We start from the raw sequence: 25,735 nt of genomic DNA on the forward strand, positions 1-25,735 counted from the left end.
CTTATCGAAGTGTTTGTATCCTGTGGTACATGTTACACTCAATACATTTATGTGATTCAGAAAGCAGTGATTCAGGGAGAATCGTTCTGGGTTTGTTCGAGAAGTTCAGTAAACAGTTCTCATTGAACTGGACAATAAGTTATCTCTAAATTTACTACAGGCTTTTGTCATTTAAGAGTAAAAAATGAAATGTATATTTTGAAATTCCCTTATAATAGAAAATAGAATTTAAATTGTTACGGTATGATGGCTTTTCCTATTAACTTTTAACGCAATTCCATTATAGTTGGAGAGCAATTTTGTTGTATGCTGGCTCAGAGTTTTAATTGCTCATCCTCGCATATGCCATGAGTGAATGATTGTTTTTAGGATTATAATTTTCACATACATATTAAAGCAATTTTTTCTTTTCTGAGTTTATTTTACAGTGTTTCTGCTCAGGTGTTCTCTTTGAAAAAAAAATAATATCAAGAATAGTTTTAATTCATGGAAAAAGGTGAATGTTCTAGTGATAGGAATGTTTTGGAAGTATTTCTTAAATGAAAATATTGTACATATACTTCTGAGTGGATATCATGGTTATAAAATTTTGGTCATTCACATATCTTAACATATTTTTGTATTTTTTAATCAATGAGTAGGTATATAGTATTTAATTAGTCCTTTTAATTAGGCCTTTTGTTTTTATGCTTCTATGATAGCGTTAAATTTCCTGCTGTAGAGTAAATTTTACTTTATGAAGTTCATGAATATTCTATTGATTGTATTGTTTGATTTCTTGCTAAGCCATAATAATCAGCCTTATGTAAGCATTTCAAAGATTTAAAGTTATTTAACCTAACATCTGAATGATTGAATATACTCAAGTGTGCATGGTACGATACTACAGTTGAGCACCATGACTCTGAGCGCTGTAGGGACCCGAGTGATGCAGGAGTTGGGATTTTGCCGGATTTTAGGTGCTGAGTTAGTAGCCAGTATTATTAAGGGGTCTGCAATGTTTATATGAGGGAATTTACTAAGTTATAGCAGAAGGAGATGGGTTAAAAAAATATATTTATTTACAAATAATTTATGATTAATTAGAATATAATTGTTGTTAAATTTACAAGCAGTCGTAATCAATCGTTTAGTATCATCGTAAAACAACTGAAAACAAGAAATGGGCGTAAAGTGTATATCTGAATATATCACAGAATATATAAAATTTAATATGATTAGTCAAAAAGTAAATTGAATAAAACATTTTCAATGCATTAAAAGTTTCTTGCCATCTCTGTATGCCATGTTTATGACATATGTAGTTGGATGAGCTGACAGCCATCTTCTACCGACCATTTCCACAAGGTGAGGCTCGTTTGTGTCTCAGTGCAAGGAAATGCTTCGTCATCAATTATCTTGTAGAGGTCATTGTTTTACACTACTTTCTTAAAATCCTAATACAGTGGAACTTGGTTAGTACGTTTCTGAAGGGACCACGAAAAATGAACGTACTAACCAGGAAAACGTACTAACGAGGAAAGTAAATAATAGCAGTCCGGGTTATTGCAATCTGTGGAAAAGTCGTCATAATTACAATTACTATCGGTAGTTCTCATAGGATCGCCTACCTGAACTCTTTTCACATTTAAAATCAAGAAAATGAGCGCTACCATGAAAAACAAACCCTTTTCTGAATAAAAATCGCAATTTTTCATGGACATCCCGGAGACGATTTCATGATTACCGCGTCTATCTCCCGTGATTTATATATATTTACAGAACGAGGACGAGTGAAGCTCAGACAAGCGAAGACAAGTCATTTTTCTTTCTCACAGCGTACTCGGAGAATATAACAACAACCCGGAGTAAGTCAACTGGTTTTTTAAACATCATAAAAATTGGGCAAAATTATATTGACTTTCAAATTACGGCAACAGCCGTAGACATTCGCTTCTGGAATGATACCATTTCGATTGTAAAATCGATCGATATATCGACTGATGACACGCAAGATTATTAGATTACGACGTAATTACAAGAAAATTTTATATTAAACAGTTGAAATTTACATTCAAAATTTGTCTAATGTCGTCTGCTTTCGTTCCGAGATCAAGTATTTTTAAGCTAAGCTTCGCGTGGAGATCCAGAGAATCGTCTGCTCCTGCAACAGTAGTCAAGTAAATACGTACGACGTCGAGTTTATGGAGAAGTACTGCTTTAGATAATGTGGGAATTGTCTAATACCGTTAAGACTCATTTCTTCATCATGATAACTCGTGCAATAGCAACAAATTCCCACTCGAACTTCGTGCGCAGCAGTGGGCACTCCCAAGCGCTCCAAAGGCAACAGAAGGTGAGGAGCTCTGGGTGGGGAAAATTGGGGCTTCTTATTGGCTGTAGTCTTTCATAGTCAGACATTCCCGAAAAATGGCCGCATTTTATTATTCAGCACGTCACAAGAATTCAGAAATGCATTTGGATAAATTACGGTAGAAGAAAGAGATGTGGAATGAATGGAAGAATGTTAATGGCTAATAATAATAAATTAAATCATGAATTCAGACGTTTGCGACCCTTAAGAAGACACTAGAGAACGAATTGCGGGTTGCGTCACGGCAAGCAATTGAGCGTACTAACCAGGAAAGCGCAATTTTTTCAAACGTACTAACCAAATTCTTTTACCTGTATTTTGTTCGGATGGTACCGGGACCGAGGGAAATCGCCGTACTAAGGAGGAAAACGTACTAAGGAGGAACGTACTAACCAAGTTCCACTGTATAATATTTTACAGTAAGTAATAAAGAGAACATCTTTTAATAGTCTTAATTTTCTCATGTCAGTTTCTTGTCTGCTCAGCAGTACACCAATATGGCTTGTCCTGCCTAATGGCTTGTCCTGGCCCTAATAGCTTGTCCTGCCTAGGCAAGCCGAGTCATCTCTGTACTGCATTGGCTGCACATGTAGGATTTTTTGACTTGGCAGTAAGGTGATACAAGAGCAGCTAGGAGTCCTAATGTGGATATATATATATCAGGGAATTTTTTTGTGAAGATTGGGAAAAATTTTTGGCATATGAAGACAAATGCAATTACTTGCAAAATATTATGCTTCCTGTAGAGGAACGCCTAGGAAATATTGCCGGATAATGGGTGTTCCAGAATTAGGGAATTATATATTAAGAGTGCTAAACTGTATGTAAAGATCTTGTGGGAAAGTCTAACAAATCATTGACAATTTAGTAATTTTTCCTGTAAATGATTGCTATAGCTGTCCACTGAGGGCATAAATTCTTGAATAGTGTCCTAATACTTACGCTTAGCAAAAAACAGGTGCAATTTACCTAATTAAATTTTTCTCACTTACAATTTTTCTTCAATGATATTTTTTCATCTGGAATTATTTGTTGTCTTCAGTGTTTTTTTTCATTTTCGTAATTTTTTATTGACATTTACTGCTTATATTTGCAATTTATTTCGTGAAATTATGAGTTTCAAATGGCCAACAGGTGAATTTTGTGATGGATAAATCAACAACATTAGCTGATCTATTGGCACTCAATCTACATAACTATGAGGAAGAGGTAAAGACCATTGTAGACAAATCAGTAAAAGAGATGTCAATGGAAAAAGTTTTGAAAGACTTGGAGTCAACTTGGGGAAAAATGAATTTTGAGCATGAAAAGCATGAGCGAACGGGGTGCACTATGTTGAAAGCAAATGAGGACCTTATTGAAATTTTGGAAGAAAATCAGGTAAGGTGGATGTAAGATCTTAAGTGCAATCAAAATAATGGTCTAATCAAAAAGCATTGGCTGATTGGTTCTTCTGGAATAGTTCTCTCATATGTTAAATTTTGATTAATTAGGTGCAGTTGCAGAACTTATTGGGTTCCAAGTTCATAGCTTACTTTCTTGAAGAAGTTTCTGCATGGCAAGAAAAGCTATCCAATGCTGACCAAGTAATAACTATTTGGTTTGAGGTTCAACGCACATGGAGTCACTTAGAATCTATTTTCATAGGTTCTGAAGACATACGCAAACAACTCCCAGAGGATTCTGTTAGATTTGATAAAGTTGACAAAGAGTTTAAGGTAGAATTTCAGTATACCTAAGTCCATAAATCTGTAATTCTGGTATTTAAATGGGATGTTGCATCTGTTGATATCTATAATGTGAATGATGCTAAAATATATGTGAAAATAGTTAGAAAATATGTTAATAATTTATGTGCTGTAATATCTGATTGGCTACCTAGCAAGTTGTGTGAATCCGAATTGAATGTTGTTGTACCGTAAGTATATAACGTATTTTTTTATTCTGATAAACAGGTTTTAATGGCAGAAATGGCAAAAACTCCTAACGTCATTCAGGCTACAAATAAACCTAAGCTTTTTGACCAGTTAGAAGCTATTCAAAAAAATTTGGTTATCTGTGAAAAAGCTCTTGCTCAGTATTTGGAAACTAAAAGGCTAGCTTTCCCAAGGTTTTACTTTGTTTCTTCAGCTGATTTACTGGACATACTCTCAAATGGAAACAAACCAGAATTAGTGGCCAGGTCAGGGATGTGTTTGTAGTCCCTTCTATGTTTTTACACTTCTGTATTTTATAAAAAGCTCCTCCATTGTTCCAAAAATTCAATTCTTGAATAATTAATTTAACCATAAACATATGTTACTCATATACATAGGTATTGGTGTATTTTAATTCCAGACACCTTACAAAATTGTTTGATTCATTGGGAAAGTTAAAACTTCGTCCTGATGGTTCAGGGAAGTCATCCAAGAATGCTCGTGGAATGTTTGCCAAAGATGGAGAATATGTTGAATTCAACAGTGACTGTGAATGTACAGGACCCGTGAGTCTCTAATTTTATGGAAATGGCTTACTCTCCTAATTCCATCTTACACTATGATCACTGTATTCAGTTGTTATGTGTGCTCTTAATTTTATTAATATTTAAGTTGTTATTCCTTTCTTGTTTGCTTCCAAAGGTTGAAACTTGGCTTGCTAGACTGGAAAAAGTAATGAGAGAGAACATGCGTCATTATTTTAGAGAAGCTGTGATCACATATGAGGAAAAACCCCGTGAACAGTGGGTATTTGACTATCCTGCCCAAGTATCTCTCTGTGGCACTCAAATATGGTGGACCACTGAGGTGAACATAGCATTTTCTCGTCTAGAAGAAGGCTATGAAAATGCTATTAAGGACTATCTGAGAAAGCAGGTGAGTTAAAACTAGAGATGTAGCGAATAGTATCCTTGAATACTTGAATACCTCAAATACTAGAAAGTATTCGATATCTCGAATAATTATGCTAAATGTACGATCTCGAATACCTCGAATACTTTGAATTTCGCACCATACACTGTTGCACGCACGTCGTTGGTAGTTGACTCGGAAAAATGGAGAGAACTCTAGTCGTTCAGTGCATGCAGCGCCGTTTTAGGCAAGTTGACGAACTACATGAAATTCACGGAGAAGAGTGGTGAAAAGAGTTCGACGTGGGGAAACCGAAAATGAATGGGTGAAAAAATCCAAAAATCCCTTGTTTCTCCCACCAGGAAAACCTCAGTGTCGTGGGATAGTAACTACGTAGCACAATTCCCAAATTCCGCTACCCCCTCCATCCATCAGCCCTCGGCCTCCGACGCTTTCCTCCTCTCCGAAATCAAACAAAAGGTGAATAGGTCCCAGCTTGGGCAGGGTTCGTATTACGAAGACCATTAATCAAAAGCTTCAAAATAAAATATCAAGTTACCAGAGAGTAATAGAATCGTGTTTCACCCTTCCCTCTTTCTCCCCCTCTTACCTATTTCTGCATACCTCCTTCGAAGTTCCCCATTTCTGGAGGTCAACTGCTGCATGAGTCACTATTAGCCCAAAAGGAGTCTAACAATGACTTTTGGCTATTGATATTACACCTTTATTGGATTGAAATACACCCATGCCTTGTATAGCACAAGGGATGTGTTCCTTGGGGTCTTTGCGTTATACGAATTTGTGTTATAGGAGAGCATTTTAACATTGGGAAGATAGGGACACGTTCCTGGTAGCAAAGTGTTGGGAATCGAATTACCTCTTAACCATATATATTCCCATAAATAGCCTTAGAAAACCTTATTTATAGAAATTTTTACAGCTTAAAATATCTTTAAAGATGGTAGGCACACATTTAAAGTCTATTATTCACATTTAAAAAAATTCGTATGAGCTTTGGAAATTCCCTCCTGTCGTGCGGGTGGGCTAACATCTGCTATCTCAGGGGTTCATAACCAAGGTTGGAAATGCATGGGTTCACATAGGGTTATTCACCTGACCAAACAAATTGGGTTACACGTGAGGTCATCATATAACTGAGGGTCGTGTAACTGAGGTTCTACTGTATTTTCATCCATGAAAGGAAGATAGTTTTGATAAATTTCCATGCCATGAAAAATAAAATCTTTCTGTTATTATTTTTGTGAACAAAAGGTAAATGCAGTGAATAGAACAAACTTTGTCACCAATACAATCGGCAATTAATACTCATTATAAAAGAGAAATTGAGTTTCTCATTTTATCTTAATTTTTTAATATCCTAATGCTGATATTTGATTCTAAATTAACTATATACATTTCAGATTCAACAACTCAGTGTTCTCATAACTCTCCTGCTTGGTGACCTCACAAAGCACCAAAGGCAAAATATAATGACTATTTGTACCATAGATGTTCATTCCCGTGATGTAGTTTCCAAACTACTTGCTGCTAAAGTTGATTCATCATATGCTTTTCAGTGGCAGTCACAACTAAGGCATAGGTATGTGAGGTTTTTTTGCAGCTGAATTTCACCGAGTGTATGGTCTGTAAATCACTATGCAGTAATTTAATTTTTAAGTTAAGCTGTGGAAGTTGCTTGAATTCAGTAAAGTATGTAAGCTGTAATTTATTTTCTTGGTAACATAATTTCTTGTCAATGTTTCAAGATCTTTAAATTTATTGTTCATAAACAATTTGCTTTAGATGGGATGACAAATTGGATGACTGCTTTGGAAATATATGCGATGCTGAATTCCGTTATGCATATGAATACCTTGGCTGCACTCCTCGTCTTGTGATCACTCCTCTTACTGACAGATGCTATATTACACTTACTCAGGTAAGTTGCTAATCGGGAGTAATGCTAATATCTTTTCTGTCTGAATATGTACTGGCTATGGCTCAAAATGTTATCCTCATGTGTGGGAATGGAATATCTATACTCAATAATATGTCAAAAATTAAAACAAGCTCACAAGGGGAATACACGGCCTTCGGGTGGCCAATTGAGCTCAAATTTTCTGATTCAGTAGATCATGGCTATCAATTCAATTTGACGAAGCAAGACGGTGCACCTCTTGTAATTTTTTTGAGAAAAAAGCAATTGAAAATTGTAAAAAATGGATCCTCGTTATATGTATGGTATTTCCTGTCACCACCTTTAAGAAGGCGGTGGCCAAGTGGTTACGGTGGTCAACTACTGAAGCAAGGATGGTGAGTTCAATCCTCACTCATCAAAAATACAGGGCAGTCGTTGCGGCAGAGGAAAGAATGCGTTCTCTGTTTGTTCGAGTACTATCCCGAAACTTGCAAACAAAGAATTTACTGGATTGGTTAGGTAGTGCACTGCCCTTCCACGTCCATATCTCGGTAACTAATTTACGAGAATTTCGAAATTCAATCCCTGCGTGTAATGTGGGTTACACCAACAGTGCAGTACACCATCCGTCGAATGGGACGTTAAACTGTTGTCCCCTTGGCACCATTTGTTAAGAGTAGTCTAATGCTGACGCCGGGTTTTTGTCCTCTTTTCATCCTCTGTTACTTATCACAATCTGATCCATTTCTGTTTCCCAATGAAAGCATAATCAATCGATAGGGTGGATTTACTTCCCAATTAGTAATTTAAATGCCATTATTCTGTCCCCACCCCTACAGAAGACAATTTACACTCGCAATACCCTAATATATCTAGAGAGAACAAATAAATAAAAAAATCTCCCTTGGAAAGATTATTACGTACCACTTGTTCCATTTCCTACCCTTTTCAGCACTTATTATTATTTAAAAAAATTAATTAAAAATATTTTCATTGAGGTAACGAATAAAAGAAAACAATCTTATAAATTTAAACAATAAAATCCTTGTATAATAAAATAAAATTAGTTCCACGAGTGAGGATTGAAGTCACCATCCTTACTTCAGTTGTTGACCACAATAACCACTGGGCCACCGCCATCTTAAAGGTGCCCGAACCCTAATGGGAAGCATGGTAGCCAAATGGGTTGAGCGCTTGTTTGCTGATTGAGGGATATTTATTTATTTATTATATATCCTGGAGACATTACATGAATGCATAGGACAGGTCAAGATAAGAGAAAAAAAAAATAATCTCACACAAAGGCACAGCAGTTCAACGTTACGAAAAGTACTCATCCACAGTACACCCATGTCTCGTATAGCGCAAGGGATGCGTTCCTTGGGGTCTTTGCGCTATACGAATTTGCGTTATACGAGAGCGTTTTAACATAGGGAAGATAGGGATGCGTTCCTGGTAGCATAGGTTTTGGGTATTGAATTTCCTCTAAAACATCTATATTCCCATAAAAAGCCTTAGAAAACATTATTTCTATAAATATTTATAGTTTAAAACATCTTTAAAGATAGTATTCACGCATTCAAAGACTTTTATTCACGTTAAAAAAAAATTCTTACGTGCTTTCGAAATTCCATCCTGTCGTGCGGGTGGGCTAACATCTGCTATCTCAGGGGATCGTAATTCGTTGCCGGCAGTTGATGATTTTTCAAACTAGTCTAAAAACTACTATTGTGTCACCCAGGCCCTTTTGTCGCTCATCGAAATGACAGGAAAATGCTACTTTAAATGCCATTTCATAGCTAGCGGAGTTTATGAATGATAAATCATTTTAATTTGAAGTCCTCCGAGTCATTAGCAGCTACGTGAAACAGTCTTTAAATGCCTTGAAACCTGACCCAGGTTTTCCTTCCCTGAAAATAAATGAACGAGAATGCATTCTTTTCCAAAAGAATATCGTCTCATCAACACTAAAAACTAGTTGAGGGGGAAAGGAGCCACTTTCAATAACAGCTTGGAGTTCATCAGAAAATGTTGTGGTGGCTGCGCTATCAACACTTGCAGATTCACCTGATATCGCCGCACTGAAAATACCTGCTTGCCGTTTAAATTCTGGAACCAACCGGAGCTTTCACTTAATGTCTCGGAGCGATTACCACTCTCGTCTTTTTGTACTGATTCACCATGAACTTTCCGTATGTGTAGACCGCTTGGTTGAAGTTATGGTGCGGCTGAGGTCACTGATATTTTAGCTTCGTCTTTATTCAGAATAAGGCATCGTGAGTTTAAACTTCCACGCAATATCGCTTTGACGCTCTCCATTTTCAAAGCAATTGACCTCTCTCAAGTCCTCTTCTAGGTTATGGTTTTTCTTGATAAATTCTTGATTTTTCTACACGCATTCCTATTTTTTGCCATATTCTCTTGGTTTTTACTCTGTATGGCTCTATCTAAATCACCTTCTTCTGCTGAACTGTATTCCTGAGACGCAGAAGGGCTATGACTGCGGGGAGGGAACGAAGCCATTGTGTTTAAGACTCTATAGCGGACCCTTTTATGTGTTGATGCTATTCATGCGCAACTCGGTCACCGCTCCATTTCTCCCCCGTGAATACCGATGACCTTGAAGGCTTTAGCGTTGAGACTCTACCTGGAAGTCAATCGCCCGGTAACCTACGACGGCAAAAATACGTCTCAAACCGTATTGCTGAAAAAAAAACTCATTTCCACTAGCCCCACGCTTAATTAACGATCTAAATTATTTATTATCATTCTGTTAAGGAGACGAGATAAATCTTCGGTAGGCCGGCTATCTAGACCCAATGACGAGTAATACTTTTGGCAATTGCGCAGCTATGAATTTCGATTAATATATAAACAAAAAAGGAGATTTGAGGCAAGAAATAATATTAATATATGCGTAAATTGATAGAAATTTCGTGTGTACTTAGCGCAAGTTCACGTTTTATCACGAGAGAGTTTAAGATTTTTGATTAGGCTACACTGCGTTGCAATGTTTCCCCGAGGAACGAATTTGCGCTATATCGAAATTGCGCTAATCGAAATTGCGCTATACGAGACATGGGTGTATAAAAACACTTTGTCATAAGAAACTTCATCTGCTGGTATTTGAAAACAGACAATTTTTCAATGTTTTTTAAATGCCTAAGAAGGGCATTGTACATTTTGATGCACATCACTCTTAGACCTAAAGAAGAGACCTTAAAATTTTGCTGTACAACATGTAGATCTGATGTCTGTCTAGTATTGTGTTTATGATAAGACTCATTTTTACTAAACAAAGATAAATTTTCCCAAGTAAAAACCAGAGTACAATAAATATAGATTGATGGCACAGTAAGCAAGTCTAATTTTATAAACCAGTCTCAAATCCCATGGAAGCCCTCCTGGGCCACCTCAAATCAAATCAATCATCTGAGGGCTCGAGGTTTCCTAATGAATGAAATCCCAACCCTGAAGTGAGTTTTTTGGGATTGAAAAATTACCATGACCAGAAAAACTTGAAATATATGACTTTGAGGGCTGAATTGTTTTTTTTTTGCCTATATCTTCATGTTTGTGTAATATGGTACTCTATAATCATGGTACCCTCCTCCACCTGCACCTCAAAGATATGACTGATATCTTACCTCTGATTCTACATTCTCCTCTGCCATTTGAAGTGCATTTTGATCATCAAAATTTTCACTTTATTTGCAGATAAGGATTTATGTAACGATTTTATTGCAAACTGTATCTTTTTACTGACTTTTTATGCTGATTTTTGGTCCTTTTTTATTCTGCATTGTGAAGTTTTTATCACAATAAAGGAGCCCTATTGTATGCCTTTTGATTGTACAAGGCAATTCGCTTGCTATGAAGTTCTTGGTACAGGTATAGTGACTAGATACAGTTTGCAAAGGATTCTACTGAACCTGTTTGAGGTGTATTGATGAATTTGGTGAAAATAAATGTAGATGGTAGCTCATGGAATAAACTTCAGAAAAAAGTTTTTATTCATAAAATTAGTCTAGTGCATGCATTATTTTCATTTTTATATGTTACTTTTAACAGTCACTTCATCTGATAATGGGGGGAGCTCCTGCTGGGCCAGCTGGAACCGGCAAGACGGAGACTACTAAAGATTTGGGAAGAGCCCTGGGTATGATGGTTTATGTATTCAATTGCTCAGAGCAGATGGATTACAGGTCTTGTGGAAATATATACAAGGGATTAGCGCAAACTGGAGCATGGGGATGTTTTGATGAATTCAACCGAATATCAGTTGAAGTGTTGTCTGTTGTTGCTGTACAAGTGAAATGCATCCAGGTAAGAATTTCTTAGGTATAAAATAGTTTCGGGCTCGATTTTGTGGGATTTTGATGTATCCACAATTAAAAAACACAAATGGTAATTTCCACTTTTAATTTAAAACTCAACAACCGAGCATGGTTTCAACACATTGTCCTTTGACCATTGACCTTGAAAATGACACAGTGTTATGAAACCATGGTCGGCTATTGAGTTTTAAATTAAAAGTGTGGAAATTACCACTTACGTTCATTTATCATGAAATTTCTTAGGTGTAAGGATGCTACTATTTAGATATAGTTTAATTAAATAAATAACCATATTTTACAATATGTAAATAATGATTTGTATTCTAGATAATATTCTCATTTAATGCTACTTGCCTCTCACTGTAAATTCATGTCACTGTCACATGAATTGAGACTGCTTCTAACTAGTGACTTTGTGTGCAGTCATTGGCACAGGTGTATATTTACACCAAGGGTGAAATTTTCGATGAAAAATCAAGTAGCTTGAGCTGGAAACACATGATCGATCATTTTTTCCACCCCATCTGAGTGGTGATGGCATAAACGACTCTTTCTGTGGAGCCGCCTCACCGCTCGCACAGTGCCAACTCAACAAAGCGTTTCTGGATTGAGGGGAGGGGGAAGAGGGGAGTGGAAGAAAGGGGAAGAGGGGAAGGTGGTGAGGGGGGGTATTTCTGAACGAACATTTAAAATGCAACATTTCGTAGATCACAATTTGAAAAATTGATTTCAAATCAATCACGTACTGCACAATTCCAGCACACATTGTGCACGAAGGGAGTCGTGTGCATGGAGTCTGACTTCTACCGCTCACGACTCCAACACGTAAAGTGTGTGCTGAGGGAGTCGTGTGCGGAGGTGAAGGAGTCGCGACTTACCAAATAAGACTCTCTCGCCTCATAGCTCTATCTGCTGAGTTGCACATTTGAACTGACTCACTGCCCATCACTACTTTCGAGGGACAACTCGAAGCATAGCTCAGATGGTAGTAAAAGAAATAACTGTTTCATGTAATAATTTTCCACAATGGCTCGAGGGATGGAGATCCCATCTCTTGTTCCATCACTTGGTGCATCCCCTTTTCCCTTTTTCCGCAGCTGACCCCATTGGACATATATTTGGTTGAAAGCATTTTCATTTTGCTGAAGTATCTTGTAATTATAAAATTAAATTTAAACTTATCCAGAGGTTTTAGAAAAATTGTGGAACAGTATGCACAACTTTTACATTATGAATATGAACCCATTTGGTATAATAAGTGAGAAAAAATTGTAAAATATCACTTGAATATGTATTAAAATAATTCATGTAGTATTTTTTCATTGATGAATTAATTGTATTCAATGATTTAAATTGCAGGATGCCATTCGGGACAAAAAGAAAATCTTCAATTTCCTTGGTGAGGTGATAGGCTTAATCCCATCAGTTGGATTGTTCATTACAATGAATCCTGGTTATGCTGGGCGAACTGAGCTACCTGAAAATTTGAAAGCCTTGTTCAGGTGATTTGGTTCACATTCAACACATTTTACATGAAATTAACTCCTCCTCTGATTTGGTTCTGAAATATGAAATTAACTTTACAGTCAGAAGTAAGTAGCCCTACATTTCAATTAAAAAGGTGGATTTCAGCCACCACCAAAATTTTTCGAGCTAAAAGATAGTTAACAGTTCCCAAAAGCATTATTTTCATGCATGCTAATATTATTTCTGTTCATGCAATTTTAAGGGTAGAATATACCAATGATATGTTTTGCTTGCTATTTATTCTATTACGACGAAATATGATGCTCATGGATTATTATTAACATAATATAATTAAATCATCCTATATCTGCTCTAATGCACACCCTAGATAAATTACCACCAGCCGCCACTGCTTACACCCATGCCTTGGTAAGTGCAAGGGATGTGTTCTTGGGGTCTTACGAAATTTAATGATATTTGAGGAATAAATTTTTTCCAGCTTTAAGTAATTCACTTCACTAAATTAACTTCAAGAAGTACACCCATGCCTCGCTTAGTGCAAGGGATGCTTTCTTTGGGATCATTGCGCTATACGAATTTGCATTATAAGAGAGCGTTTCAACGTTGGGAAGATAGGGATGCATTCCCAGTATCATTCATCTCCTTTTCGTAACCTTTTTCAAGATTTGTTTTAGTTTGATGCAAAATTTATTCAAGCTCATTTTGATTTGAAATGAAAATCTTGATTTGCACTGTGCTACAAGGTTGTTAACTTCTTTTTGTGAAATAATCTTCAGAATTGTTCATTATGTATTCAATTTAGTGTTGTCAGTACGCATTTGTTCATCCTGAAAAAAATCTCACGGTATTTAGTGTGTTAGCCAAAATTTATCTTCCTGGTCATGTAATTTATTGGATTCTTAACTTTTGCATGCTATTCCTTGTGAATGCAAGGCCTCTCTTGCACATACTGAGAATGAATCGATTGCTCTGCAATCATGGCTGCGCTGAGGAGATATTTGAAAACCAAATCCATTCTAAGTGGCAACATTAAGTCAAGCTTATATAGGATGGACCGGAATCTCTTCTGTGTAGTCCTCTTGACAAGAGCATCACTTCATTTGCAAAGTATTCACATTACATTGACAACAGAGATTAAATCATCTCTTTAAAATCAAATTGTGGGATACACATGTACACTCAACATTTCTGATCCAATAGTGAACACCCTAGTGTGATTTTAAAAATGATAGAACTGCTGCATCTTTTATCTTCTGTGCCATAAATTTTACCCTGAAAATGGTGTTCAGGTAATCTATATCACATGTGCTTAAATGTATTAACCTATAATATTTTTCTCTCATAGATTTTGGACCATTATGGGGAAACTTAACTGGAGGAATGAATTTAAAGCACTTTTTATGTTTTGAAGTTACAAAAATTATCTGCTCTCTTTTAAGTTGCAGCATTATTTATAGAAAATGTCAATTTTGAAGGAAATATTAATGAATAACTTTTATTTTTGTGACTTGCAGGCCTTGTGCTATGGTGGTTCCAGATTTTGAACTTATCTGTGAAATTATGTTGGTTGCAGAAGGGTTTCAAGAAGCCCGCTTGTTAGCACGAAAATTTATCACATTATATACCCTGTGTAAAGAACTTCTCTCTAAGCAGGACCATTATGATTGGGGATTAAGGGCCATCAAGTCAGTGCTAGTTGTAGCAGGATCTTTAAAGGTTAGTTAATGACATATCACTTTCAATTCTTAAAGGTGATGAGTATTCATTCTTGCTACTTGAATGATATATCAAAATCTTTGTAGATCATACAAAGTCATGATTATCCTTTTTTTTAAATGAACCCTGATGCAATGTTTCATGAGTAACTCACAAAATAGTAGCAAATAATAATAATTGATGACAAATGAGTAAGATTTGGCTTGAAAAGACGAAACATATTTCTTTTAGACTCAAATTATGTGGAGGGGCAGAGTATTACTAAAGCAGAGTAGTCAAAGGGAAAGGAGGGAGTAACCTATGGTTTCAATGCTGGGGAAGTTTTTCAACTTCTCTGTCTAGACAAACAAAACATGTGTTAATGTGGTCCCCACTTAACTTTGGATGTGTTGCGTACAGTTTCTAAATGTGGCAATGTGTCACTGTATATACAGTTGGATTTTCAATTGTAAGACCTCTCCTCACTATTTTGGTTCAAAGAGTGTGCACTGTGGGAATCCAAATTGAGGGAAGGCATAATTTTATCAAATTTAAAAATAAAGCTACCATCTCTATGTAGTTTAATATTTGGCATTTTACAGAAAACAAGCAGAAAAGAATTATTAAAGATGGCAATAAAAATAATTTGAGTATTAATGCCAAAATTGTATTAAGTCAGTCAATATGCTAACATTTGAAACAGGTCAAGTGGTCCTGCATTCGCTCTAATGTATATCTGGGAAACATTAAATTTCACGTATCTGTGTATGAATTTTACTGTCTGTGTATGAAACTTCATGGTTCATATCAGCTCCAGGACAACTCACTGCCACCAGAATGACTCATCATGCGTGAACTCAAAGGAGCAAACTGCAGGAAATTATTTGGATGCTCAGTTGAGTAAAAAAAAGTGTTGATATGATTTTTATTGTTTTGTCGTGGAGGCATTTGGAATTACTTTCATTGGTTGCAGGAGTGGAGAATTGAAAATACAGTGCAACCTCGATATAACGACACCCCACGGTGCACTAATAAACACTCGCTATAGCGAATTGTCGCTTTACCGGAGGTGGAGCAAATAATAGCCAATATACCTGTTGCGAACTGATATACAGGAACAGGAGTGGTACGGCGACAGATAAACATCTATCCGATAAACGAAAGCATAAATCCAGACGAAAGGCGATGTTTTTTTGCATCACTAAATTTCCTTACTCAAACGACGACTAACTATTCAAACAATTTATAAGCGCCGCACTGAATAAAAATCATGGAATGCATTGTTTCGTCAATCATTATGCCAATGCACAACCGACGAAGCCATTTTTCTATGCACTTAATTAGTTCATTTACGTGATCATTCTATTATTTTGGTATTTTCCACTGAAAATTCAAAAATCAACTTATAAAACAGTATCGCGGTTATTTAATGCCTCAAATGTTTCCATTGGTGTATGTTTATTGTTTCTGTACGTTAAGCGGCAGTGAAGTGAAATTACGCATTACATTTGTTTCTAAAGGCGAAAACGGTGGAAGGTTGTATAAAGTTCCCGCCTTGGAAGACTTTTTCTATCAAATAATGTAATATCTACATCATCTACGGTAAAAAGTTTGCTAAGCTTGAAAAATGATGTGATTAAAATTGCCGTTGTTGAAAAAAGTTTCTTTTTGAGTGTTACGCTTGCGACGTATTTGAAATAATACACTGAGTTTACCACTACACTGCAAACGAGAGTTAGCTCTTCTGTGAGTTCTTCCAGCGGCCACCAGGGGATGCTCAGCTACCCGCGTGACAAAAGAGAGCGCCAATACGACTCCAACCACTGACGCGAATAGTTCACCCTTGTAAATCCGCAACGGAGAATAAATGCGTCCATCCGGACAATTCACGCTGAGTATCATTGCTTCGTACATCCTACATCATCGCTAAGGCGCACTACCTACCTTTAGAGGCATCATTGCAAGAAATACCTCATACTGCAAGGGTTTTGTCGAGGAGTTGTATGTAAAAAAGTACCGTTTCGTCTATGTTATATGACGCGGGGAATACTTCTAAAGATACTTATGATCGGAGTCCTTTCTTCCACGACTTCGGGTTTACACCGGAGGCATCACCAGCAATTATGAGGGGAGATAACGCTTTGGTGCTTCGCATTAGTATAATCAACCTTCTGCACTCTTAAAATTCTCGATTCGCAATCTATCCCTGAAATATTCCGCTTTAGGCTTGGGCGTAGCCTCTTTCTCAGAAGTTCCCGCAGATTTGAATGGGCAAAACCACCCGAACAAAGCTCCTTATAACTATCGTCTGCATTCCTTGGGCGCTTCTGTTTTTTTTTTTTAATTTTGCAGAGCGAATAGGAAGATAAATTAATTTCGACACTCTCATATTACTCCTTTATTTTTATTTTCCCGCTTAGACGTGTTTGGTGTTTTTTTGGTCATGGTGACTGCCATCAAATGCTTTCTATTCACGCAACTCACGGACGTGCGGGTATGCTGCCGACTGCTTTCTGCCGCCCGAGGAACAAAAGAAGATGAAGCATTCGCGAATGCTAATGCCACAATATTTTCACCAAAATTAACTACTTATTTATCGAACGACATTTTACCACATAAATTTGAGACTGAGCTCTCCATTAACTTCATTTCTAACAGATCGCTAGAAATTACAGAGGTTAAGGAGTCTTGATGAAGGTCTTCCGGCCATGAAACCCTCGCTATGGCGAGAGCCAGCACCAAAAGGGTCTCGTAAAAACGAATTTTTTAACACGCTTATTATAGGGTCAATTGACGGTGCATCGACTATGTCTCGTTATAGCGGGAGTGTCGCTATAGCCCGTACTCGCTTTAGTTGAAATTGTGGGCTGAGATGGGCACTTGTGTCCCATGACAATCCCCATACGGCTTACTTGGGCATGATTTCACCATTACGAACCTTTAACAAATTAACTCATGTATAACACTGATGCTTACTTGGGCATAATTTCACCATTACGAACATTTAACAAATTAACTCATGTATAACACTGATGAGCGATGGACACAAATCCAGAGGTGACAGTATGCTTTGCCACTTGTCACTTGCTAATAAGTTATTTGAAATCAAAAGTGTTTTATTCCATCGTTTAATTTTTTAACAATATTTGCCATGTATCCTGTATTCACTGTATGTACTAAGTTTCTTTAACCTGGCAAGTCCTGTAGCTGCGTATTTATACCTGCTTGATTGCTGGACTAATAAAAGTTACTATTATTTTTAATTGGTATTAAATGGTAGCGATCAAATCTCAAGACAAAAAAAAACTGATAAAATACTATCTCACATACCTAAAGACATGTTTTTGCTATCACAAACAATGAAAACTTGTATTGTATTGCTGCATACAAGTATCCTAGTTTATAAGGTTGCCAGGCACAATCAAAAATCAACTAAAAGTGGTGCTACTCGATTTGTCTAATAACTTCCGCAAATGATGTCACCAAATTAAAGTGTAATTGGACGTTTGGAAAAGGTTGGATTTTAGTTTCTGAATTCTATATGGGCAAAAAAATACAAATTGACTTGAGTAAGTCTGGCAAAAGTCGTCAAAACCTGAAACATTTCTACTCTGTGATAATTCTATTAAAAGACTAGATATTTTAATAATAATCTATTCATATCTTGTGTTAAATCTTATGGCATGCATAATGCATAGCTAGCCAATTTTTGCTCTCTTCTGTAATAACCATTGCTTGTTGTCATTCTATAGCTCTATGATATTCTATGATGTGACTCTCATTGGTAGGTGTTAAATGGAATATGTACCTACGTAGATGTCCAAAATTTCGTTATCGAAAACTACTGAGTTTGGGCGTCTCGATATTCTGCCTTCACTCATCTCAGCAGACTTTCCAAGGAATTTTCCCTTCAAATGGGGAAAAAAGAGTAGGCTGTGACGCATTGCACATGCAGCTATGTTAGGGGCCTTGAAGCAGGGCTGGATGGCACGGGAAAGGTAGTCAAAATTCACTCCACAGTGCAGGCATAACTGCCCAAATGGTTATGCAATATAGGAGTTGAATGTCAACAAATAAATAAGTGCGTAAGAATTCAGTAGCCATGCAACATCTTCTGGACCTCGTAATTGGTTTTGCGAAGTTATTAGATCAGAAAAATGTTGACAGTGTGTTTGCAGCACCAAATCATCCGTCCCTGAGACTTGATCAGTGGAACCTCTGATTCGTTGCATGATACTTTACACACTATACCACCGGAATGATTGGGTCCTAAGGCAGTCTCAATGCCCAATATGTTGGCTGTGTTCACAGATGTCTAGGCGAGAGTAAACTCCATTCTAGGTGAGTCGTGGGCGAAGCATACTTCTGAGGATATGGGGAAGAATTCTTAGCTAGATCCTTTGCGTGTTTTCATAATGTGACAGATATAATTATTTCCCCAGTATAAGGGGCATATAGCTTTTAAAATTCCTGGTTGTATGAAGCATTATGAGGGCAAAGTTTTGGAAGGCAAGAATTTTCTAAACTGGCCGCTTTCAGATGCCAATGAGTTGTGCATTTATTTTTTCCACCTCTGTACCATTATGGTGACTTAAGGCATAAACAATTAACTTCATTCATTCATGAAGACACAAGACTTAATCACAATTTAAATTTTTAGCTGATGTTGATGGTAACCATTCCAATACAGGACTCTACTAATGAATAAATATTTTCCCAGCGTGGTGATCGGGGTCGACCAGAAGACCAAGTTCTGATGCGTGCATTGAGAGATTTCAACATCCCCAAGATAGTCACGGAAGATATGCCAGTATTTATGGGGCTAATAGGTGATCTTTTTCCCGCATTGGATGTACCCAGGAAACGTGATCTGGAATTTGAAGCTAAAGTCAAACAGGCCACTCTTGACCTCCATCTTCAGCCTGAGGAGAATTTCATTTTGAAGGTGAATATATCCTATGGAATATGTACTTTGAATTGCCTTTAACTTATGAAAGAAATTTCCACTTAATGAATGACAATAAATGTAGATTGGCAATGGTTTTCGAAACTCAATGATTTGATGGTGGCCTGTTTTAAATGGATGCTCTGTTAAAACAAACATCAAATCACCCACTTGACGCGTACGAGAGCAATTTCATTCTGAAAACCAAGAGAAACTTCTAAATAACGACTAATGACCCATCCGAAATTCTTCCCTATACTCACTATTACACTAAGAATATAACGCTTACAGTAATTTTCCTCCCGTAGCGGTCATCCTTACGTCACGTTCCCTCCCCCCCTTACCCTCCATCAAAAGTTAACCTTCCCTCTCCCTCACACTCTCAACCATTAACTTCCCCTTTCCTCCATGCCATACAAATCCCAAAAACCCAAATCAACCCCAAACTTTCCCCTCTCCTCCTATTATATTTCAGCGGTGTCCTTTGTTTCTCCATCACTCAACTTATGTTGAAGTGAAGCTTACTCCCTCAGTTGGCGTTAAGAAGGGAATCTTGGATTCCAAAACTGGTACGCATCTCCTGTCCAGATGACAACCATTGCTTGATTCAGAGTATTTCTCCCGGAGTTTAGCCCTCGGAGTAAGTGTTGGTTGAGTGTGAGTGATTGTATGTGTGATTACTCAATGGAAGCAGCCTTAGCAAGGCCCCTACAACCCTCACGAAGGTTCCTTCAGAGTTGAGCGAGTGATTTAGAAAGGTTTCCGACTGAGAGACTGGGGTTGGTCACTACTGAGAATCTTCCCATTCCAGCATACCAACGCAATGCTGTGTTTGTACCTGCGACGAGGTCCCCACGTTACGGCCATTAGAGATAATCTCTCTTCCCAGTTGACCTTGAGGCTGTACATCTCACTCACTTTATATTCTGTAAAAAAAATTTCAATTTAGTGGTCATTCCACTCAAATCGACCATGTGTCAGCCCCTTGGGTCACTGATTTTGACAGAATATGGCTAATCATCTTCATTTGATTGTAAAACGAAAATCCCAAATAAGAAAACCTAAGGTTTTTGAAAATTTTTTCTTCTTTCATATTCACAATATACTTTTTACTCGTATAGAGTTTAAAGGTGGACTAGTTTCAGCACCAATTGCTGTATTGTGAATAACATTGTCTTAGGAGCCAGAGTAGAAGCCATCATATCAGCCAGCTTAGGGTAGTTCTGTTTAAGTCCATTTTACCTGTGTGACAAATAAAGGTGGTGGATCCTTTCTGTAGCCTTCTTTACCCCCAAATCTTTTGCGATCCTTGCCAAAACCTGTCATTCCTCTTCCTGCTATCCCTGTACCAGAGTTGGATCCGCATTGAATACTTCCTTCTGGGAATGTGACACCATATTATGGATGTGTATCCTTGAATCACAGCTTATTATCTTGGGATTTTTGGATAGGTGACTGGCTGGGTTGTAGTGAGCAATCACCATATCCAATACCTCCACTGCATAAACGCTCAATAATCGCACACTGAATCAAATCCGCTCATCTAGTACTATAAGGGCTATCGATATGAGCGGATTTGATTCGGTGGGCGATTGTTGAGCGTTTATGCAGTAGAGGTATCGATATGTACCAATGTGAATGAAAATTAGTGATGGTCTGACCTTAGCATGAAACGACACATTTTCGATGATTTTCTCTTTTGTGCCCTTTTAACCCATTTGCATCCACGAGCGTACTGCTGGTCACAAACTGGCCACTGAAGCTGGCCACAAACACCACAAGCATACCCGGTATGCAGAATGCATAGTGATATGTATCAGTTATTCTGCTGCTATCTTACGAGTTTTTTTTTTGTAAGGTTTTTGGCCAGATAGTGTACCTGATAGCAGCTGCCATCTGGTGGCTGCTAAATTTTTTCCATTGTAAATCACCTAAGAAATACTTTTCTTGTAAATTTTATTCACGTGAAAATGGATCGATTTAAATCGGATGGTCGATTTAAATCCCAGGGGATGAATGCGAATGGGTTCAGTTCAGCCTGCAATCCCTGCATATATTTTTCATGATGGATATCATTGAATATAATTTCAAAAGTGTAATCTTTTATTCTCTTTTTATTTCCATTGAGCAGATAGTGCAACTTGAAGAGCTTTTGGAAGTTCGGCACTCAGTTTTTATTGTTGGAAATGCTGGTACTGGGAAAACTAAAGTGTGGAAGTCATTGTATAGAACTTATCAAAACATGAAAAGAAAACCATATTACAATGACTTGAATCCAAAAGCTGTGACAAATGATGAGCTCTTTGGAATAATTAATCCAGCGACTAGAGAGTGGAAGGATGGTATGTATTACTCATGGAAATGTTACAAAATGAATTTGGGATGCTTGAATGGATGAATGGTTTTTGTAGTCACAAGAATAATTACTTGCTGTAATATTAAAAGGTTTCAAAATTAATTTATATTAACTCAGGCATGTCGTATTTGTCTTCTTCTTGTCTTCATGTTCTTGTCAGAGTTTGAAATTGAAATCAAATTGGATAGAACATAGTATAATAAGTAAAGCTTTTTGTGGTACCTTAAAAATTAGTTTCCTAACAGCAAGCCATAGCCATTGAAGTTCATTTTGATAAGTAATTTGGAAATTACTAAATATCTCTCCTTACTATCCAATTTCCTGAGAAATGCAAATCTATGAAAGTGTCTATATTTAGGTTTGGTGGCTGTGATGATGAGAGACCAAGCAAATATGTCTGGAGATGGGCCAAGATGGATTGTGCTTGATGGAGATATTGATCCAATGTGGATTGAGTCCTTGAACACCGTTATGGATGACAACAAAGTAATGTTTTATGAAAATCGTGAGCTTGGATATTAATTTTACATGCTATTTAAATGCTGGTTAATTTTTCAAATACCTTTCTTAATTGAAACCTAGGTGTTGACCCTTGCTAGTAATGAAAGAATTGCCCTTACTCCAAGTATGAGACTTTTGTTTGAGATCGCCTCTCTTCGTACTGCAACTCCAGCTACTGTCTCACGAGCTGGTATTCTATATATCAATCCTCAGGATCTTGGGTGGAATCCGTGAGTAGCAGATTGAATTCTAAGTAATTTTATTTAGTACAGAGAGGGCACACTATTAATTTATTGAAGTACCTATTTCTTATGTGCATTTGCTAATGGTTGTATTTAAAATACCCAATTTTTTTATGAAATACCATTGAATACCATTTTACAAATTGAAAACTAGCTTTGTAATATAAAGGGGTCATAATTTTACTTGTTGTTACTTGACACCTGGATTTAATTACTCCAAAGTATGTTTTTATTAATCAAAAAATTATTTATATGGACATTAATGTACTATGCTTTTAGTAGTCTTCTCTGGGTATTTGTGGAACAATTAAGCATTCTCGGTTCACCACTTTTGGGCGCCAAAAAGATTTTCTGGCATTTTTTTGTTCCACCTGAGCAAAGTCCTCAATATTTTGCCGACAACATGCCCGCTAAATTCTGTCAGTAATTGTGTTTGATAATTGTGTTAATAACTTGACATGTATTTTAAAATGTATCCATATTACCAGAAAACTTATAATTTACACAGGTTTGTGGCAAGTTGGATCGAAACAAGGGAATTACAAACAGAGAAAGCAAATCTTGTTATTCTATTTGACAAATATGTGCCCCTCTGTTTGGATATGATTCGCTCTGGAAAATTAAAGAAGGTATGTTGTATGTTACCAAAGATTTAAAAGTTTTTGAAATATGTTGAGAATACAGCAGACTCCCAATTATCCAGCTCCGGTTCACACGCGTTGCAGATTATCCGTACATGAGTTCACGCTCTTTCTATGTTTGCTGCGTTATTAAAAAAATAAAATAAAATTGGATGCAAAACACCAGGGTTATTACATTTAAACACACTCAATGCTGAGAAAATTTATCATAATACACCGCCACGTGGAAAAAATATTTTGCAATAATATCAGATATTATGTCTTCCTTAATCGTATACAATCATACATAGTTCAAAATTATTAAAATTTGCACTATTAATAAAGAAAATATTAAATATTATAATAAAATTATAATAAATATATTATAATAAAAAGAAGGCAAAAAAATCTGCTGCAAGCAAACGACTGGTATCCAGTCATAGGAGAAGACACCCTGAGATGCTGGGCACAATTGCAGGGCCGAGAAACCTAATGGGACCGATGCCTTGTATTCAAGGCATCCACGTCCTAGGCTAGCGCGGGATGCCTTGAATTCAAGGCATCCGCATTGAGTGTGTTAATGCAAGACTACACTCGAATTATTATTCCTATCAGAATTCCCTTCATAAACGGGAGTTATTTTATTTAATTGCTGTCAAGGATTGTTTCAAGTTTACTTGGATGTCTACTATAGCATTGCAAAAGATGATCAGTGGCAGGGTAAAAACTCTTCATTAAGTTTAGAAGATTATTCAGTGTTTTACCAAAAAAATTAATTGTCTTATTTTTGTAATTTGACATAATTTTCATAAAACATGTACTCAGAAAATTAGCTCTCGATTGGCCACATCACATTCATAGTAGTCTTTTCAACTGCACAAGTTTTCACTCCCTCGTGTTCGTAGATATCGTAACTCTTTCTCCTTCTAGCTGGTGTGGCACTAGTGGCCACACATGAGGCACTGGTGGCCATTGGCACTTCCCAATCGTTGCATTTTGGGAAGGAGGACTTCAAGATTCAATGGGACCACTTCAGTACTCTCAAATTACTAGCCCAAGTTTAATTGCACTCTTCTTCGCATATCCCCTCCTGCCTCTACAATCCCTCCCCCCTTGACTTCAAATCAGTGGAGCCACACAACTCATGTTTCGCTTAGATGGTGATGTTCTCCATGTTGCGAGACTTTCTAAGGTGACTGTGCTTCATTCCTCGATTAAAAGATAATATATTTCATATTGCTTAAACTCTTTGTTTTAATAGTAATTCTATGCATTCTTTAGTAGCACGTCTTTGATGAGTTTCTGGTACCACCCTTTAAATAAGGTGATTTGTACAGATTGGCAAGTACCTATACATTCCGTATTTATCTGGTAGCTTCAAAGGCAGTTCGCACTGGATTATATCATGAGTAGACCTGGGTTGTTCTCCAGGGTACCTCAAGCTATATGGGAAGCCAGAAGCCCTCTGCTTAATATACCGTGTAAATTCGTAGTAAGAGACACAATTTTTTCCCAGAAATTGCAGCTGAAAATGGGGGTGTCTCTCTTAAACGAATTTCTTATCTCCCCTCTCCTCCAGTCTCTAGTCCAAAGAGGAACTGAGTGGCCTTGGTTTCCAGTGTGAGTCAGTCATCTAAAACCCTTGGTCAGAAACAAGCGGGAGGAGAGGAGTTTCTACCTTAGTGACATATTTTTACAATGCTCCTGTTTGTGCTTCTTAATAGTAAGCATTGTGCCGTCCCGTCGGTACCTTAGTGGTGAGAATGGAGAAGATCACACCGGGTTTTTCATTTAACACATGGGCACGCTAAATTTACTGAAACATGTGGGCATCCAGCAGCATTTATACTGCAAATAGTAATCACATATCAAACTAAGAGAATTGCTTGGTTTTGAAGGTCAATAGCGGGTTAATAGTCAGCATCTGTCTTGCTGAGTAATTTCTATTACGCTAAGGGCCTGATTTTTCAAAAATCATCTTCAGATGCTTTTATTAGGATCATTGCAATTGCAAATTATATTGGTGTTGAAACCCATGGTTTATTCTATTTTGAACCTCGTGCGTGTCATTCAATTGCTGAAAGCTATAGAGATATCTTCAGGCTCAGTAGGTGACTCACCTAACATTTGGCCTCCAGAAACTGGGAGAATTGAAGCTGGTAGAGCAAAAAAGGTCAGTTGGTGAGACGGAGTAGGGATGAAACACGTTTCCGTTGTTCCCATGTAACTTGATATTTTCCTTTGAGGCAAGTGATTTATGGTGAGTGGGGTCTCTGAGAGGAAAAAAAATGGCAGAGGCATTGGCTGGTGGAGGGCCGAGGGTGGGATTGTGAAATCTGCGGTGTAGTTACTTTTGATGTGGTTATTTTTCTACGACATTGAGATTCCTCCGATGGTTGTTCAATCTCTTTGGAAGATTCACACTGTACACCTGTCATATTTTGCCTTAAAA

At 37.1% G+C, this 25,735-nt stretch overlaps 1 protein-coding gene across 1 annotated transcript in view; it reads left to right on the top strand.

The window, feature by feature from the left end:
- The window catches only part of LOC124159740 (dynein beta chain, ciliary-like), a 255,329-nt gene that overhangs the window by 115,749 nt on the left and 113,845 nt on the right, over positions 1-25,735 (top strand). Inside the window, exons 31-45 of the mRNA XM_046535651.1 lie at positions 3,488-3,733; positions 3,847-4,071; positions 4,309-4,535; positions 4,691-4,835; positions 4,972-5,205; positions 6,603-6,781; positions 6,985-7,120; positions 11,171-11,425; positions 12,796-12,938; positions 14,439-14,640; positions 19,340-19,564; positions 21,696-21,906; positions 22,279-22,406; positions 22,503-22,651; positions 23,172-23,292. Coding sequence (XP_046391607.1) covers positions 3,488-3,733; positions 3,847-4,071; positions 4,309-4,535; positions 4,691-4,835; positions 4,972-5,205; positions 6,603-6,781; positions 6,985-7,120; positions 11,171-11,425; positions 12,796-12,938; positions 14,439-14,640; positions 19,340-19,564; positions 21,696-21,906; positions 22,279-22,406; positions 22,503-22,651; positions 23,172-23,292 — 2,826 coding nt within the window. The remainder of the gene's footprint in view (positions 1-3,487; positions 3,734-3,846; positions 4,072-4,308; positions 4,536-4,690; positions 4,836-4,971; positions 5,206-6,602; positions 6,782-6,984; positions 7,121-11,170; positions 11,426-12,795; positions 12,939-14,438; positions 14,641-19,339; positions 19,565-21,695; positions 21,907-22,278; positions 22,407-22,502; positions 22,652-23,171; positions 23,293-25,735) is intronic.

The sequence above is a fragment of the Ischnura elegans genome, chromosome 5 (genome assembly GCF_921293095.1).
Source record: "Ischnura elegans chromosome 5, ioIscEleg1.1, whole genome shotgun sequence".
Lineage (NCBI taxonomy): Eukaryota > Metazoa > Arthropoda > Insecta > Odonata > Coenagrionidae > Ischnura > Ischnura elegans.